This window comes from Camarhynchus parvulus, chromosome 2, assembly GCF_901933205.1.
Source record: "Camarhynchus parvulus chromosome 2, STF_HiC, whole genome shotgun sequence".
NCBI lineage: Eukaryota > Metazoa > Chordata > Aves > Passeriformes > Thraupidae > Camarhynchus > Camarhynchus parvulus.
In genome coordinates this window covers 110,043,043-110,058,675 of record NC_044572.1, presented here as the reverse complement: position 1 = coordinate 110,058,675, position 15,633 = coordinate 110,043,043, and the positions used below count along the sequence as shown (strand labels likewise).

The window sequence follows — 15,633 nt, the reverse complement described above, 5'->3', positions numbered from 1 at the left end:
TAAAATTCAAATATTCTCCTGCCTAACTTCAGTCTCTGCACAATAAAAAAAATTAAAATTTATCCTTAACACCTCTTGCATTATATTGGAGATGATTTTATCTACCTCACTTGAGCAGACTTGATGGGGGAAATATGCAAATATGCAAAAGCAGTTTCAGTCCTTCTCACAGGCATGTGTGTATGTTATGATCACTGATGGTCCCCTGCAGCCTGTGGCCAGGATCTCTCCCATATCGTGTTTCACGAGGTTCAGCTCTATGAACAGTTTTCTTTATCAACCCTGTGCAGTCAGAGTCATGAAAAAGGCAGATCACCTCTCCCTGTTTTTCACCACCATGTCTCACTCTGCTGCCACTGAAAAGGGCTAAAGCTTCACCCATCTGGCTCACAAGAAAATGTTTTAGAACATTTTTAGAAACAGAACATTTTAGAATGTTTTTTAGAAGCAGAAATAAGTTTATTTAATGCCCAAGTGAGGAAAGATCTCTGCACTATTTTCAATTATTAAAACATGTATTTTATGTAACTCACAACATTGTTTCGTGATAATGAATTTGTTGTGAGTGCTGCTAGGTTTTCATGTAAGATGGTGTGAAAAATGCCAATCACTTGTTTTTAAAATTTTAAAACTTTACTAGTAATAAAATGGTTATAAAAATAGTAATATAATTATAGTAATAATAATTTGGACAATTTGGATTAGGACAATATGAGACAATAGAAACAAAGAGTTATGGACATCCGGGTACCTCTTTCTGGACAACATAAGCCCGAAAAAGGACACAGGTTAACAGAGGATTAATCCTTAAAGACAATAGCCTGTTGCATATTCATACACCTCGTGCATGATGCATAAATTCCATTCAAATACAGGATTCTGTCTGGTCATCATCAGCTTCTTCCTCTGAATCCTGACGGCGTCTTCATGGCTGAGCGAGGCAGGAAGAAGTTAGTTTCTTCTGATAAGAGAGCAATAAATTCTTTCTCTGAAAGATTTAGGTGTCCTGTGACTGCTATCTCGGTGCGAGTCCTTTCTTTAAAAAAAGTATCCTACATAGCATAGTTTCTATTTTAGTATTTTGTTAATATTTAACACACTACTTAAGAAAATTAATACAGCATAACTTTCTAACACAAGACCTATAATATTCATTTTCATATTTGCGAAAAACCAATAATAAAATATGCATTTTTCACAGTTTTCCTGAGTGTAGGAGAAGGACAAATCTAGCGTGTGGCAGGTGGCACTGAAAGGCTGCAGGGCACGGGTTTGTCAAACACGTTAGCGTGAAGCGCCGTATCCCATTTGTCCGCCTTACCGCGTCAGTAGTTTTGTCATCTCGGGCAAAACCAGGGGCGGCTCCAGGTCAGGCGGTATTTAAATGTTCAGAACGGCTGCCCTGGGGTTACTCTCCGCGATGACAAAGTAGAATAAAGGCAAAAAGCGCAGTTTGTATTTATAACTATTGAACTCTGAAGCTACAGGAAGCAATGAGGTGGCAGGGGGGAATTAGCTCAAATGGTAGAGCGCTCGCTTAGCATGCGAGAGGTAGCGGGATCGATGCCCGCATTCTCCACTCTCGGTTTTGCTCCTCGTGGGAGCAAAAATTCTTCAGTGCTTAAATAAGGCCTGACGCGTACAGCAAGAAAGCAAAATGCCACAACGCACTTTCTTTCGTGAACGGCAAGTAACGAACGAGATAATTTTTTATTATTACATGCAAACAAGCTGGAAAACATGTCTGTTCCAGTTTGCCTTGTTTCTTGCTGCTTGATTTGGAAATGCTAAATGAAATACTACAAATGTATGATTTTGGAATCGAAGTTGAACGTGTTCTCTTTTGCGAGCAGAGAGGCCAGAGCAAGAGAGAAAACTTGATTCTACATGCGGGGCTGCGGTTTTAGACGCTTGCAGTGGATCAGAGTTGTGTGATCCCAGCGGCAACCTCAAGGGGGGGAATTAGCTCAAATGGTAGAGCGCTCGCTTAGCATGCGAGAGGTAGCGGGATCGATGCCCGCATTCTCCAGTGTTTTGCCAGACAAGAATTCATCCACACTACCAAACGAAATCTGTAACTATTTCTGTAAAATGTTAGTTTTGTTTTCATTGGAGTAAAACTGATTTTTTTTCCTTCCTCCTTTTCTTCCTCTGCCCTTACTACTTAAATCAAACTTATATAACTGCATAGGTCAGTCCTCTGTTTCAACAGTTGACTTCCTGGACAGTGTGAATTAAATTGAGCAGGAAGAGAATTCTGCAGTATGACATTTTTCCATGCCTAATGAAAAACAATGTATCGTGGTTTAACCCCAGCTAGTCACCAAGCCCTGCAGTTGCTCACTCACTCCCCCACCAGCAGGGAGACAATTACAAGTGTAAAAGCTGGAGAGCTCAGTGGTTGAAATAAGGGCAATTTAATAGGGAAAGCAAACGCCATGCACATGAGCAAAGCAGAACAAGGAATTAACTCACTGCTTCCCATGGGCAGGCAGGTGTCCAGCCATCCCCAGGACAGCAAGGTCCCATCACATGTAATGGTTACTTGGGAAGACAAATGACATCACTTCAAATGTCCCCCCCTTCCTCCTCCTTCCCCCCATGTTATATACTGGGTATGTTGTTGTATGGTCTAGAATATCCCTTTGGTCAGTTGGTGTCACCTGTCCTGGCTGTCTCCTCTCTACCTCCTATGCCAACATGGAAATAGGAGAAGCAGAAAAGCCCTTGGCTCTGTACAAGCCCTGCTCAGCGATAACAAACACATCTCTCTGTATTATCAACCATGTTGATTTGTGTTCAGCACAAATTTAAAATATATCCTCACAACAGCCACTGTGAAGAAAATTAACTGTACAGCATCCAAAATCAGCACACAATGGATGAACGATGGATAGAGACCTGAATCAATGTATCTTGATCACACAGTGGAAATAGTTTCGGAATGCTTGTTCTTCCCCAGCTGTCTGTTGTGATCCCTCCCCAGATATATGGGATCTTCTTTCTTTAATGATCTTTATGAAGCTGTAGTATGAGCTGCATCAGTCAAGTTTCCAGTTAAAAGGTGTCACTGCTTTCCTCCCAACTCTGTGTCCTGGAAAGCACACTACAGCATCCGTGTATTTTAGCTATGGCCTGTGTGCAGCCTATAATTGAGCTCCTCAGACTTCTCTCCTACTTCCGTTTTGCAGAGATGCCTTTAAGAGGCTGATCCCTCTCACATATGTGAAAGCACACTTGTATTAGAGTTTCAGAGATAACCTTGACCATGTGATTCACTGACTTTCCCCAAAGTCTTATTAATTTCTTCTGGTCCTTCTCCAGACATTGTGTGTTTCATTATGGTGCACTTTCCCCTGACCCTTCCAGGAGCTGCACACCAAGTGCAGCTTTTTAGATCTCAGTCACCAGTTACACTAAATTTGTTGTTTTGAATGTTAACTGAGCACCTCACAGTGTGCAAAAAGGCCTTACTTCCCCACATCTTCAGTCTGTTCATGGATGAGGAAGAAAATGTGTGTGGAATCAGCAAAATTTATTATTCCGTTTCTTGGTGTGTCTGTGGAGTAAAAAACTTAATCTTTCCCTTGAACGCTGATGCCTACCTGAAAATTCATAGCATACCCAAATGTGACTACTTTCAGTATGATCAGTAGATGCCTGGAATGGTCACACTAAATCCCATTGTTCTGAGAAGTCTAGGGCAACCTTATGGCTGCTGTGTAAGCACTTATTTTCAGCCAAGTTTTTCTCAGTTCACAATGTGTTGCCACTGGGTTCTTGTTCTTCTCCCCACAACAAGCTGTGGTAAACCTATTTAATAAAAAACTATTTCTGATCATGATCTTTGATATGTAATTTTTTATTTCATCAACTGCAAGCAGTGTGGACAATGTAGACATCTGTCTCAGGAATGTCTAATGATTAGAGAAAGACTCATCATTCTTTTAGGATGAACACAGTATAATCCAAGATCACTTCAAGTCAGTAAATAGATGGATTATTTTTTTCCCTCTTCATGAAGTGAAGGCAGAGTACAGTTTGGAATATTTCTCAGTAACATCCAATTTCAAGTTTGGCTGAAACAGTTATGCAAAGATTCTAAACTGCTCATTGTACTTAAATAAAAAAGAAGACATAAAGCAATCATGCTGCTTTGTACAGATGAGGAAGGTCGACACAGCCTTGTATTTTTCTATTAAAAAATCACCCATACCATACCCTTGGGAATATTATTGTAAACAAGCTACAAGACCTTCTTCTTTCAGGACTGATTATATGTCATTACACCAAAGATGGGTAATCTTAATTAGTCAGAACTAAAATTGAAGTAAAGAAACCACTCATACTTAAAATTTAAGTAAAGAAATGTCATTTCAAGTAGAATCTATCTTTCTTACATTGAGGATACTTCCACAGTACACTCAAAAAAAAAAACCAAAAAAGCAGAGCACCTTTAATGCTCTCAGAAAGAACTTCCAAAAAATTGCAGAATTCTAGATGCAAAATCAGCACAGGATATGCTGATTTGTACTTGAAATGAACACAAGAGTCCTTTTTAAGTCAAATAATTTTATTTCAGCTTACTGCAATACCAACAGTAAAAACTGCAATTACTAAAAAGTCATTTGAGTTTTTACAATTCAAATGGAAATACAGGCAATATTGTTACCGTGCTCTAAAAAACATCATAAAAACACAAAGCCCTTGCCATATTAGTAATTACATTTAGCTAAAATGTAAATAGTATTGTTGACATGAGGATTTCCATAAAATCTTGACAGTGATAATGACAGTGATGCCACTTAATCATGACTACCCTTGTTATAGCAAGTGATAGCCCAAGCTGTGAAAATCTTGCAGTAGCAATACAGTAAGGCAAAGAGGAGCCATGGCAGGGAAAGGCCTGTCAGAGCAGATGATAGTCCCGAATCTCAAAGATCTTGCAGGCTGACATTACCTTGAGTAAGTACAAATCGTGACAGCAGGCTCTCAAGCACAGGGTAACTCACAGCAGCCTCACTGTCTTTCCAGTCACAGTCAGGAAGTCCTCATCAGCCAAGGCACGAAGTGCTTCTTCAAACATTTCCTTTGTGACAGCCTTAAAGAAAAGGAGCAAATCAAATAAAGATGGGGAAAACACTTCAAACATAGTAAAAATGCTATACTTTCTATCAATTTTCTAGTATTTTTATTTGAAATTTTCATTCTATGTGAGAATTGAAGCCTGGCCTGGAGCCCTGAAGCTGAGGTTGCTAATTCCAGAAGCCAGAATAAACTAAGGTACAGCAAATTAAACTCATTTCTCTGCAAAAGAACTGGTTTTGTAGTCATACTAACAAATAGCTCATGTTTCCATTTCGTTCCATAATGTGATTTGAAGACCACAATGTTCAAAATGGTTTTAAACATTAATGGAAATGTAAAAACAAAGCAGGAAACTTACTATATCAGACTGTGCTCGGAGATCATCCAAAAGCTGCTGGTACTTCAAAGATGGTGCTTTACCCTTGGATTGGATGAGCTTCCGTAAGGCTTGAGCCAATTCCTCTTTCCGCTTACGAGCTGTTGCACTCATTCCTTATGAAAGCAAAGAGAACACCTTTTAGCAATCAGCTAAGGAGGAGAGGTTAAGTTAAATTTTAAAAACCACAAAATCCCAACAGCAGCCCTGCTTTAACAGTATGGAAGCACAAACCTGTTGTGAGAATGGATATGTCCACAATGCCGGTCTTCGGGTCAGTAGCAGATTGTTTCAGCGCTTCCCGGTGGAGGCGTTTTGCTTCCTCCACATCAACAGTTTCCACCTTGTCGGAGAAGCGCACCTTGGCGTGCGCCTCGGCCAGCCGGATCAGGGACTCCAGCTGCCGGGGGTACGCGGACACCATTCCCCTGCCGCTGCCAATCTTCCTCATGTCCACATACGCCTGAAAGGGAGACAGGGCTACATAGTTCACTGCCTCTTAATTCCTTTTTAGTCCCCTGCATCCCCCACCTTATTTCAGAATGTGAGCAATTTTGGCAAGCCATTCCAAATACTGTATTTCTGCTCACACACCTTCATGGTTCATCTGCATCAAATAATTTTTTTTTCCATTATAAAGCAATTAAACCATGGTAATTAATCAAGTTTTGAATCACTTTAGAATTCTGGATTAGTGTTATATAGCAGTACTTGTGTCTATGATGACGCATTTTGCTTTGGTAGACTTTAATGTGTTTCATGTGATGGAACCAAACCAACATATCTGAAAGCTAAACGTTAGAATGCAGAATGATTCATCTGATCCCTCTTTCCATTAAAGACCTTTTTTTTTAAAGGACCTTACAGAAGGTTGTTATGTAGATAGAGAGTGTGTACAAGGGAATCTCACCACTTCTGACAAGTCAGTAAAGACTCTGATCATTCTAAGCAGCAATTCCTTTACCTCAATAAGGGCTTGGCCTGCTTCTTCACCTAATCTGGGATTTACATAACTACGAGCATATGCAATGTAATCCCTCAAGACTGCCATATCCATGTATTCCTCCTCCATCTTTTCTTCACTTTGGTAGTACAGTGAAACCAAATGGCGAGCAAGGCGTCTGTCATAAGCTTCATCACGGGGATCCAACATCAAAAAGATCAAGTCAAATCTGAATGGGATATGATGCAGTATTAGTACATTACTAGTTATTAGTGCATTACTACTATTAGTGCATACTTTCTTGTCATTTAGGTACTTGGGTTAGAAAAATTTGACATAATAAGTACAGGTAAGAATTCCTAGATTTAATTCCTACTCTCAGTAGAAATTTCTCACACAGAAAGAGAAATTTCCTGGAATTCTCAAGGTAGAGAACAACATAATGAATTTGCTTACACCCTATGGACTTGAAATTTTGAAAGGTACATTCTGCAAAATTCAGAGTCCATATTCAAGGCTGACATATTTTGTTTCCTTAAAAAATCCACACCCCACATCCCCCCACAAAAGAAAGTTGGAACTGCCACAAATAAAAAATCCCACACACATAACAAATGCATGGAACTTGCTGCTAAAGATACTGTCCTGAAATACAACAGCAAAAAAATGCAACTAAATAAAATTACAATTCAAAAAGCACTTGCAGTTTAATCCTGAAGAAAATGGTTTATAATTTTACAAACAATATATTCAATTAGTCTCAACTATAAGCAGACATAGATAATGCATTTTTAGCCAACCAATAATTTTTTTTTGTAGGCTTAAATCCAATAAATGGTAGAATTGAGATGCTGCTCAAACCTAGCAGCTTTTAATTGAAATTTAAGCTGTAAGTGTTCTCAGGATATCCAGTATAGCGTGAGTGTACTTCAAATTTCCAGTTACTGTGGAAATTCTTAACAAGACGCAATTCCAGCACGTAGTTTAATTTTCTGTCAGCAAGCACTAAATGTGGTTCTAACAACTATTACCCAAATGACTGACCAGCACTGCTACTTCCTCAGATGAACAAAACAGCAAGAAGCAGGCACAAATCTTAGGATTCTACCCCCCTGCCACCAAGTTCTCTGATCATCAGTGTTTCACTTTTAAAATATTTATGGAGCTAAGAAAAGCATCCTGAATTTTTGTTAAAGTTATCAATACCCTAAGTTTCAGAACAGCTCTTTTCTAGGAGATGATTATGAAACAACATAGAATTAAATAAGAGATCCTACAGATCTTATCACACCTGCTCTTCAACGTCAACATGTAAATACTAAAAGGCACTCCTGTGCTCACATAGATATCGCAAGGACAGCATTTAAAGTATGTGCTATAAAAGTTTTCCATTAGGTTGTGAACAGCACAGTAGTCCTATTATATTCTATGTAATGATTTTCAGAAGAGGAAGTGTAACATCCCCTAAAAATGACACATGCAGTGCAGTTCAGTACCTTGACAGCAGCGTATGAGGAAGCTGAATGTTTTCAATAGTAGTCTTTTTTGGGTTCCACTGTGATTCTATAGGATTAGCTGCTGCTAGGATAGATGTACGAGCATTCAATTGGCAAATAATTCCAGCCTGTCAAAAGGAAAAACATCTCTGAAACCAGCTGCAGCTGTGCCACCAAAACCTCCCTCCAATTTCATAATAACCAATGTTATTAGTGGATTCTGTAGTCAAAAACTGCATTGTGAAAGCCTCTGAGTAAAGCAAGAGCAAAATCCCCTGGGAATAACTTCAGTTTCATTTACCTTTGCAATGGAGAGTGTCTGTTGTTCCATTACTTCATGCAGAACTGACCTTGTGCTTTCGTTCATTTTATCAAACTCATCAATGCAGCAAATGCCATTGTCACTGAGTACTAGAGCTCCTGTCTGAAGAACCAGCTGCCGTGTTTCTGGATCCTTCATCACATATGCAGTAAGACCAACTGCACTTGAGCCTTTGCCAGAAGTATACTGGCCTCGAGGAACCAGGTTATATACATACTGGAGCAGCTGGGATTTGCTAGTACCAGGATCACCACAGAGAAGAATGTTGATCTCTGCACGAAAATTCCCTCTTCCTGTGTGAGTAAAATCCTTTCTTGATCCGCCAAAAAGCTGAAGCAGAATACCCTATAAAAATGAAATTATCAATTGTATAGATGTATCAGAGCAAATCCAACTGTTCAGCTGAAACATATGAAAAACAAACACAACTTAATGCATCTGCATGGTTTCAAGCATTAAAAGACAGAAATTAAAGACAGAAATTTTGTATGTTGCTGTAACAAGATTTTGGTTGGAACCTGAAGAATCCCCTTTGATGAAGGGTCCTTAGTTTTCCTCAACTCCACCCCCTAGACTTGATGTGTCTTTATCAGCATTTTGAGAAGGAAACAACAAAAGAAACTGTCTTTACTATGTTCCCATTTCACAAATAAATCATTGTATGGTTTTGAATTATACTTTCAGGAACTTTTGAACAATAATAATGTATAATTATTAAAAAAATCTCAAAGGAATATACTTGGAAGAGGAGTGTTTGACATCTAGCACTAACTTGAGACCTCCTACTGATTGCAGTTTTTACAATGTTCTAGTACCTCAGTTGACACTTTATTGGAACAGCCCCTTCTTGGATACATCCAAGCAAATATTTTGATACTCCATAATTCAGAGTCAACCATATATAATTTTGAAGCCACTCTTCCCTTGTGGACACCTCTTCTCAGCAAGCACAGTTACTATGTTACAGGTACTTACTTTCCTTTGATAATCATTAATCTGAATTTCCAAGAAATGTCCAAGATACATCCTGCAATTCAGTTTTCCCAGTTCTGCTGCCTTTCTAACTTTTCAATTAGCTTTCCTCTAATTAACATTCCTTAATAGCTTGAAAAGAATTATGATACACATGACAAGACCATGACAAGACCATGACATTTTAAGACTGCTCAGGTAACAGCTTTTTGAATTTTTAAGTTTCAAGATACATTAACAAAAAACAGTAACTACAAATATATACGCATAAAAATGTATGTCTTGCAAGAGAAATAAAGAACTTTTCACCTTTTTGATATCTTCGTGCTCGTAGATACTTGGAGCCAGAGCTAAAGCAAGCCTCTCATAGATGTCTGCTTTTTTAGAAAGCTCTTTAAGCAATTCCACACGTTCCTCTGTAAACCTCTTTTGCTCAGTTTCCTCATCAACACCATGCAGGCGTTTGGAGTCTGTCTTGCGGTAGTGTATGACATCAATGTGGGTCCTGTACACTGATTGCACGCTGCTGACACGGGGATTAACTCGGATGGGGACTGCCCTGTAAATACCTAAATACAAATTTCAATCACAGCATTAGATATGGAGAAACACACTAATTCCAAACCCTAAAAATTTTACAAGTTCCCAGGAAGAGTAGAGCTGTTTTTCTAAACAGCCTAAATACTCTGTCCTCTTAATTTCTCACTGTAAGTCATGTAGAAGCCATATTTAAGTCGTCCAGACCCATTTTTGCAGATAGACATACATGTTTTACATTTGCACCAAAAGTGTTCTCAACAATGAAAGCATTTTTGAAAAAAACGTAAGGCTTGATGCCTTTGAAATTCCCACTCCAGTCAGCCTTTCCCCCTCTTTTTAAGTGCCAAGTTTAGTGACAGCTTTCTAATGCATTTCAAACAGCTTGGGGTTTTTTACAGCAGTTGTTTTTAAGCAAAGTGGTTTATAATATGTTGATGCAGTATCACAAGACTTACTCTACATTATCACTCTCCTGACTGCAGACACTATTTAAGAGACTGTCTCTTCTTCAGCTACAGCTTCAGAATAAAGGAATCAAGGTCAGACACCCTGGGGATGTCTAGCCCAATCATGGGGTCAAACTGGAGTCAGCTGGAGTCCACTGCTTACTAAAGACTGTCTCCCATCAGGTTCTGAGTATCTCTAAGGACAAAGACTCCACACAGCCTTGCCAGTCAACCTGTGATGAGGCTCGACCACACAAACAGTAAAAAAGTTCTTATTTTTAACTGGAGTTGCCTGTATTTCAGCTTGTGCCCTCTGTGTGCCGCTGGGCATCATTTAGAAGAATCTGCCTTTGTCTTCTTGACACTACCACCCCTTCACCCACACCTAAGCAGGTGTTTCTAAACATGCTGCTAAGATTCCCCCAAGCCTTCTGTTCTCCAGACTAAGCAGTCACAGCTTTCTCAACCTTTCTGTGTATGATCAAAGCTTCTGTTATCATCATAGCCCTTTGCTGAATTCACTCTTGTATGTTCATGTCTCCCTTGCCCTGGGAGACCCCACAACTGGACCCAGTACTCCCTCAACCTGCTGGCAACACTCCTAATACAGCCCAGGAGAATGCTGGCAACCACAGCTTCCTTCTCGTTTTTTGTCTGCAAGTTTGCTGAGGGTGTAGAACACTGTCCCAATAAGAAAAGGCTTCCAGGATTATTGGTTCTATCACCTTTCCCAGGCTTCAAGATGAAGCTGACTGGCCTGCAGTTCCCCACGTCTCCTTCTCACTGTATAGAGTGCCGCTGGCTTTTTTTCTAGTATTTTAGCGAGTCATCGTGACTTTTCAAAGATAACTGAGTGGCCTTGCAAAGAAAGTGTCCAACTCCCTCAGCATCTGAAAGTGCATCCCATCAGGTCCCTTTACACACAGTTAAGATCAATGAAAAAGAAAAATGGAAATACTCAAACCAAATTTTACCTGTGACATTAACTCTGTCACCTGGCTGAACTTTATCAACAAGGTCATTGTGAGCAAAGAGTGCCACTGTATGCGGGGTCTGTCCAGCTGGCATATCTTCAGGAGACTCCTGCAGCTTGATCTGGCAAAAACACCATATAAGTTTCAGTTGCAAAAAAGCAGAGCTTGTCCACAGAGCATAAAACAGGATTTTGTATTGACAGAGTCTTCAGCATCATTTTCAATCAGGAACATTGCTTAGGAACAAAATATGCCCACACAAACAGCAAAACTGATTGCTGATTAGAAGAGATTATAAAAATGAGAATTCTGGTATTGCTACTGGCATGAATAAAATGCTGCTACAAACAAGGCTCCCCTAGTCTAGACAAAAGGGAACATACTGTATATAAAAGGGCTTTCATACAGAAGCATTGAAAGATGTACATCCTTAATTCCATCCTACTAATGAATTTCTTCTCCAAAGTAGACTTACTGTTTCACTAAGTTGTTTCATCCATTTCCATGTTCCAAAACACTTTTTCTTTTCAAAGCATTCAATCTCAAGATACATAACTAATGCTCTTGATGATTTTAGGAGGGTGTGGGAGCAAAAACTAGCAATTCTGTAATTTTAGCCACTACCTAAGCCAACATACCATCTGTTTGTCAGAGAACATGGATCTGTTGTGAATCAGCGCCATGCTGTGCGTTGTGTTACAGTTCTTGCACACTGATGGTTCAGCAATCCTGCCACGGTCAATTTCCACTCTGGTGGTGAAAGCGCAAACCTGGCATCTAAAGAATGCTTCCTGCATCTCAGGAATTAACTGGGAGCTTCTGATGACCATGCCACTGATGGTGATGAGTTGATCAATGTCTACAAAAATACAGGGACTCATGTCATGACCTCCTAAAATTTAAATAACCTTCAAAATTTCACGTTGCAATAGTTTCTAGGCAGAAGGTAGACAGGTTACTACTATTTTGTTCAAGCAAAAAGAATTTAAAATGCATAATACAAATACTCTAATTTACAGGAGTATGTATACAAAAGAAAGCATCCTTTGCACTTCCAGAACTAAGAACACAAGTAGCTGATGACAGGAGATATTTCCTTTATGGATAAGATTATTCTTCATTTGGGCTTTAAAGCATGTTCTTCTGAAACAGACAGGAAAGGAAGATATTGGTCTGGATGGACAAGTACAGTTTTATATAGTCTTATGTTAGTATTTACTAAGTTTATGGAAATCTTTAAGATTCTTTTCTAACGTGGCAAGCAAAAAATTTACCTTCAGGGTTTAGATTTCTCATATTCCTGGTCTTCAGTGCATTATATGGCCTTACTTGAATTTGATGCTCTAGTATTGAATCAGGGTAACGATCAAAAAAGATCTCATTGGCAGCCATGTCAAATGTTGGGATAACTTCCTGTATTAGAAACAGCTTACAAGTTAAATCATAGAATGAAGTAATTATGCATAAAGCATTTTTTGTGCTGATCAGCCAGTAATGACTAAAGTTACTTCATCTGAACATTTTCCTACATAACACAAAACATGCTGTTTGGATCATATTTATTCATTCACATGAGTATTGCAAGGGATGGAAGCACACAACTCCAGACATTGTAGTTCACCAGCTAACTCTGCATGTGCGAGGTACTCACTGTTTCTATGATCATCTACTATGAAACAAGGTGTCTTATATTCAGTAAAATAAAGTACCAAACACACACAGTATGCCCTGCATTTAAACAAGAATTTTAAAACCCAGAAATATGAAAGAACTACCCGAAAGCCAGAAAACAAAGTGCACTACTTCACCTGAGGATAGCAGATCAGTTGCCTGTAGAGATTTTCATCAAATGACCTTAGATGGTCACAATTTACATTCAGGAATGGTTCCCCAACCATATTAATCTGCAAGGGAGTTAGGAAATCTTAGCTCAATGGCATGCAAGACTGAAAAAAGAAAATCTGAATTAGAAATTACTGCATTAGAATTACCTCTTGAAGTCGTTGCATATAGCGTGGCTCATTAAGATCCAGGCCAATGTCTTCATCCTCTTTATCCAGTGGATCAATAAAGCGCTGGAGAAATCTCTGAATGTTAAGAGGTAAAAGATAATCAGGAAAAATTAGCAGAATTTAGCAGTATCAGATTCAACTAATACTTGTTTAAGTCAAACTAGCTTTTCATTTAAAAAAGAGGAAGAAACAAAACCCACCTGGAATTTTTCTTTGCACGAGGCCACATTAACATCTGTTCCCCAAATAACAAGCTTTTGTCCAAGCGATTGCTCGGTTGCTACTACATCCTCAGCCAGCTGCGTGGAAACAAATTAAGCATATACAAATATTTATATGTTCAAAAAGAAGTTCTCAGGTACAAGAGGTGAGACATCCACCTACCCCATCCGAGTGTAAATCCACTTGTCTGGCTTTCCGGACAGAGCCGAGATCAGGCCTCTGCCTGACTGGAGTTCCTCGGGCACCACTTCGTGGGGTACCCTCCACCCTGGAGCTGGGTGTGCCGTAAGTCAGAGGTGAACTGATGTCAAAGTCAAGAGGAATGGCTATAAAAGGAAGTGGTTTGTAATGATTATTGAGACATTTTACATATATAGCAGACTAAAATTCAGCCTCTGCATTTGTCTCATTGGTCTGTCAACTCTATCATAAAATGAGTAGTATCAGTCAAGCCCAGTGTCTTGTCAAAACACACAATAAAGATGTTGCCAGTCTCCCTAGAGCTCTTCTTTGTATTAATAGCTCTTCTCAAAGATCTGAAATTCAAATAAAGCTTCCTTGTAAAACTTTACAGCAGTACTTGTTTTAAAACTACACTGGAGTTCAAGCATAAAAACATACAAAATTGTAGATGAAACACTTTTTTGAGTATTTTGGGGGTGGTAGAGCAAGTGAAACAATGAACAGTTACCAGAATTAAAAACAATCCTATATATAAAAACAAGAAAGGCTTTCTATGGCTAACAACTAATTCTTTCTGCGTTAGCAGTTTTATTACTCTTTCTATAAATAAATTTTAAAAACTAATGTATATTCCCTGATGCATATTCCCAGGCTAACTGGAAGCTACGATAGACATCTGCACCCCAGACACTGACTGCACTCCTACAGAGTTCACTACACTAAATTCAAGTGAGAAACATGGAACAACGCTCATTTTTCCCTCGAGCGTTTTCCAGCCGGATCTGGCCCAGCGCTGGCTCCCACGGCAGTGCAGGCAGTCCCCGGGCTGCATCCCCGGGGCCCGCACAGCCACGGAGCCGCCCCAGCCCCGCGTACCGGAGTGGCGGAACTGCGGCGGGCTGGAGAACAGCGCATCGGCGGCGCCGGGGCTCTGCGCGTCGGCGGGTGGGGACGTGGGCATGGGCTGCAGGTCCCCGGTGGAGGTGGAGTCGTCTGTGCGACGCTTCTGGGAAGGAGGAGAGCGAGCATCTTGTGCTGCAAGAGACACAAGCGGACCCGGCGTTACAACAGCCAGGCCGCCGCACCGGGCGGACCGAGGCGGGGGATGGGAGAGCGCTCCCGGGGCAGGGGAGCCCACCCCGCCGGCCCCTTCCCAACGCAGCACTTACGAGTCGGGGGGTTGCTGCCCCGGCCGCGCTTGCCCCGTCGGCGGCTGGGAGTGGAGGCTGGCGACGACATGGCGCTGCTGCGGCTCCAGCTGCGGTCCTACCTGGGGGCAGGGGGTCGGAGAGAAGAATGAGCGCGGTGGGCGCTCCGCCACCGGCCGAGCCCCGACCGGCAGGTTCGGGTTCCCGTCCCCTTGCTGCCCTCGGCAGCCGCGACCCCGGCCCACCGCCCCCACCTACCTGCACAGCCCCACAAACACCGCCGCACTCCGCGCCAAAGCCAGCTGCGTGCGCGCGCTCTCCCGGGCTTTCTGGCCAATGGCGAGGCGCGATCGCAAAGGGAGCGCCCAACGAAGGCAGAAAGGGGGGATGCGGAACCGAGAGGGAAAGGAGGAAGGAGATGAAACCGCTAGACCCCTGACGTGACGGTCGCGCCCCGCTCGACCTGCTGCAATAGAGAAAGAATTATACTGCAGGTTACTACTTGTGATACAGACAGAGGCTGCTCCCAGTAATAGCACATCGCCTCCCCCCCCGCAACCTAGTGTGGAGCCGCCCGCACCTCACCGAATTTCGCGGCAAAACCAGGGCTGTGGGCAGGCGTGGGGAGGTTGGAGCAGCCCATTCTCAGAGAAGGGGGGAACCACTGCTGTATCCAGCGTTACTGTCCTGCTCTGGGCTCCTAGGTACAACAGAGACCTGGAGATCATGGAGCGGGTCCAGTGAAGGGCAATAAAGATAGTTAAGGAACCGGAGCATCTCTCTGATGAGGAAAGGCTAAGGGAGCCGAGCCTGTACAGTCTCTAGTAGAAACGGCTGAGAGGGGATCTCGTCAATGTCTATTATATCTACAGCAATGGTGCCAAGAGGATGGGGCCAGGCTCTTATCGTGG

General features: G+C 41.3%; 1 protein-coding gene and 2 non-coding genes across 3 annotated transcripts; 2 read left to right on the top strand and 1 right to left on the bottom strand.

Annotated features, from left to right (window-relative positions):
* Nucleotides 1-1,506: 1,506 nt before the first annotated feature.
* TRNAA-AGC lies at nucleotides 1,507-1,579 on the top strand. The gene has a single exon. It is a non-coding gene; the product is annotated as a tRNA-Ala (tRNA).
* Nucleotides 1,580-1,956: 377 nt separating this feature from the next.
* On the top strand, nucleotides 1,957-2,029 carry TRNAA-AGC. The gene has a single exon. It is a non-coding gene; the product is annotated as a tRNA-Ala (tRNA).
* Nucleotides 2,030-4,574: 2,545 nt separating this feature from the next.
* On the bottom strand, nucleotides 4,575-15,056 carry MCM4 (minichromosome maintenance complex component 4). The gene is made up of 17 exons (XM_030943848.1): nucleotides 14,981-15,056; nucleotides 14,744-14,844; nucleotides 14,451-14,609; nucleotides 13,554-13,717; nucleotides 13,370-13,468; nucleotides 13,149-13,244; nucleotides 12,966-13,061; nucleotides 12,432-12,570; nucleotides 11,796-12,016; nucleotides 11,158-11,278; nucleotides 9,507-9,766; nucleotides 8,205-8,570; nucleotides 7,904-8,031; nucleotides 6,429-6,636; nucleotides 5,699-5,927; nucleotides 5,447-5,580; nucleotides 4,575-5,101 (listed from the first exon to the last, which is right to left on the bottom strand). Exons 2-17 carry the CDS (start codon nucleotides 14,811-14,813, stop codon nucleotides 5,009-5,011), a joined length of 2,583 nt encoding a protein of 860 aa, XP_030799708.1. The 5' UTR covers nucleotides 14,814-14,844; nucleotides 14,981-15,056; the 3' UTR covers nucleotides 4,575-5,008.
* Nucleotides 15,057-15,633: the final 577 nt, after the last annotated feature.

Excerpts from the sequence above, each read along its gene's own strand:
- MCM4 (XM_030943848.1), bottom strand. The coding sequence starts at position 14,813 with ATGTCGTCGCCAGCCTCCACTCCCAGCCGCCGACGGGGCAAGCGCGGC. Across the intron at positions 9,767-11,157 it reads TGACAGAGTTAATGTCACAG|GTATTTACAGGGCAGTCCCC; the intron begins GTAAAATTTGGT and ends ATTTGTATTTAG. Across the intron at positions 5,581-5,698 it reads CATATCCATTCTCACAACAG|GAATGAGTGCAACAGCTCGT; the intron begins GTTTGTGCTTCC and ends TGCTTTCATAAG.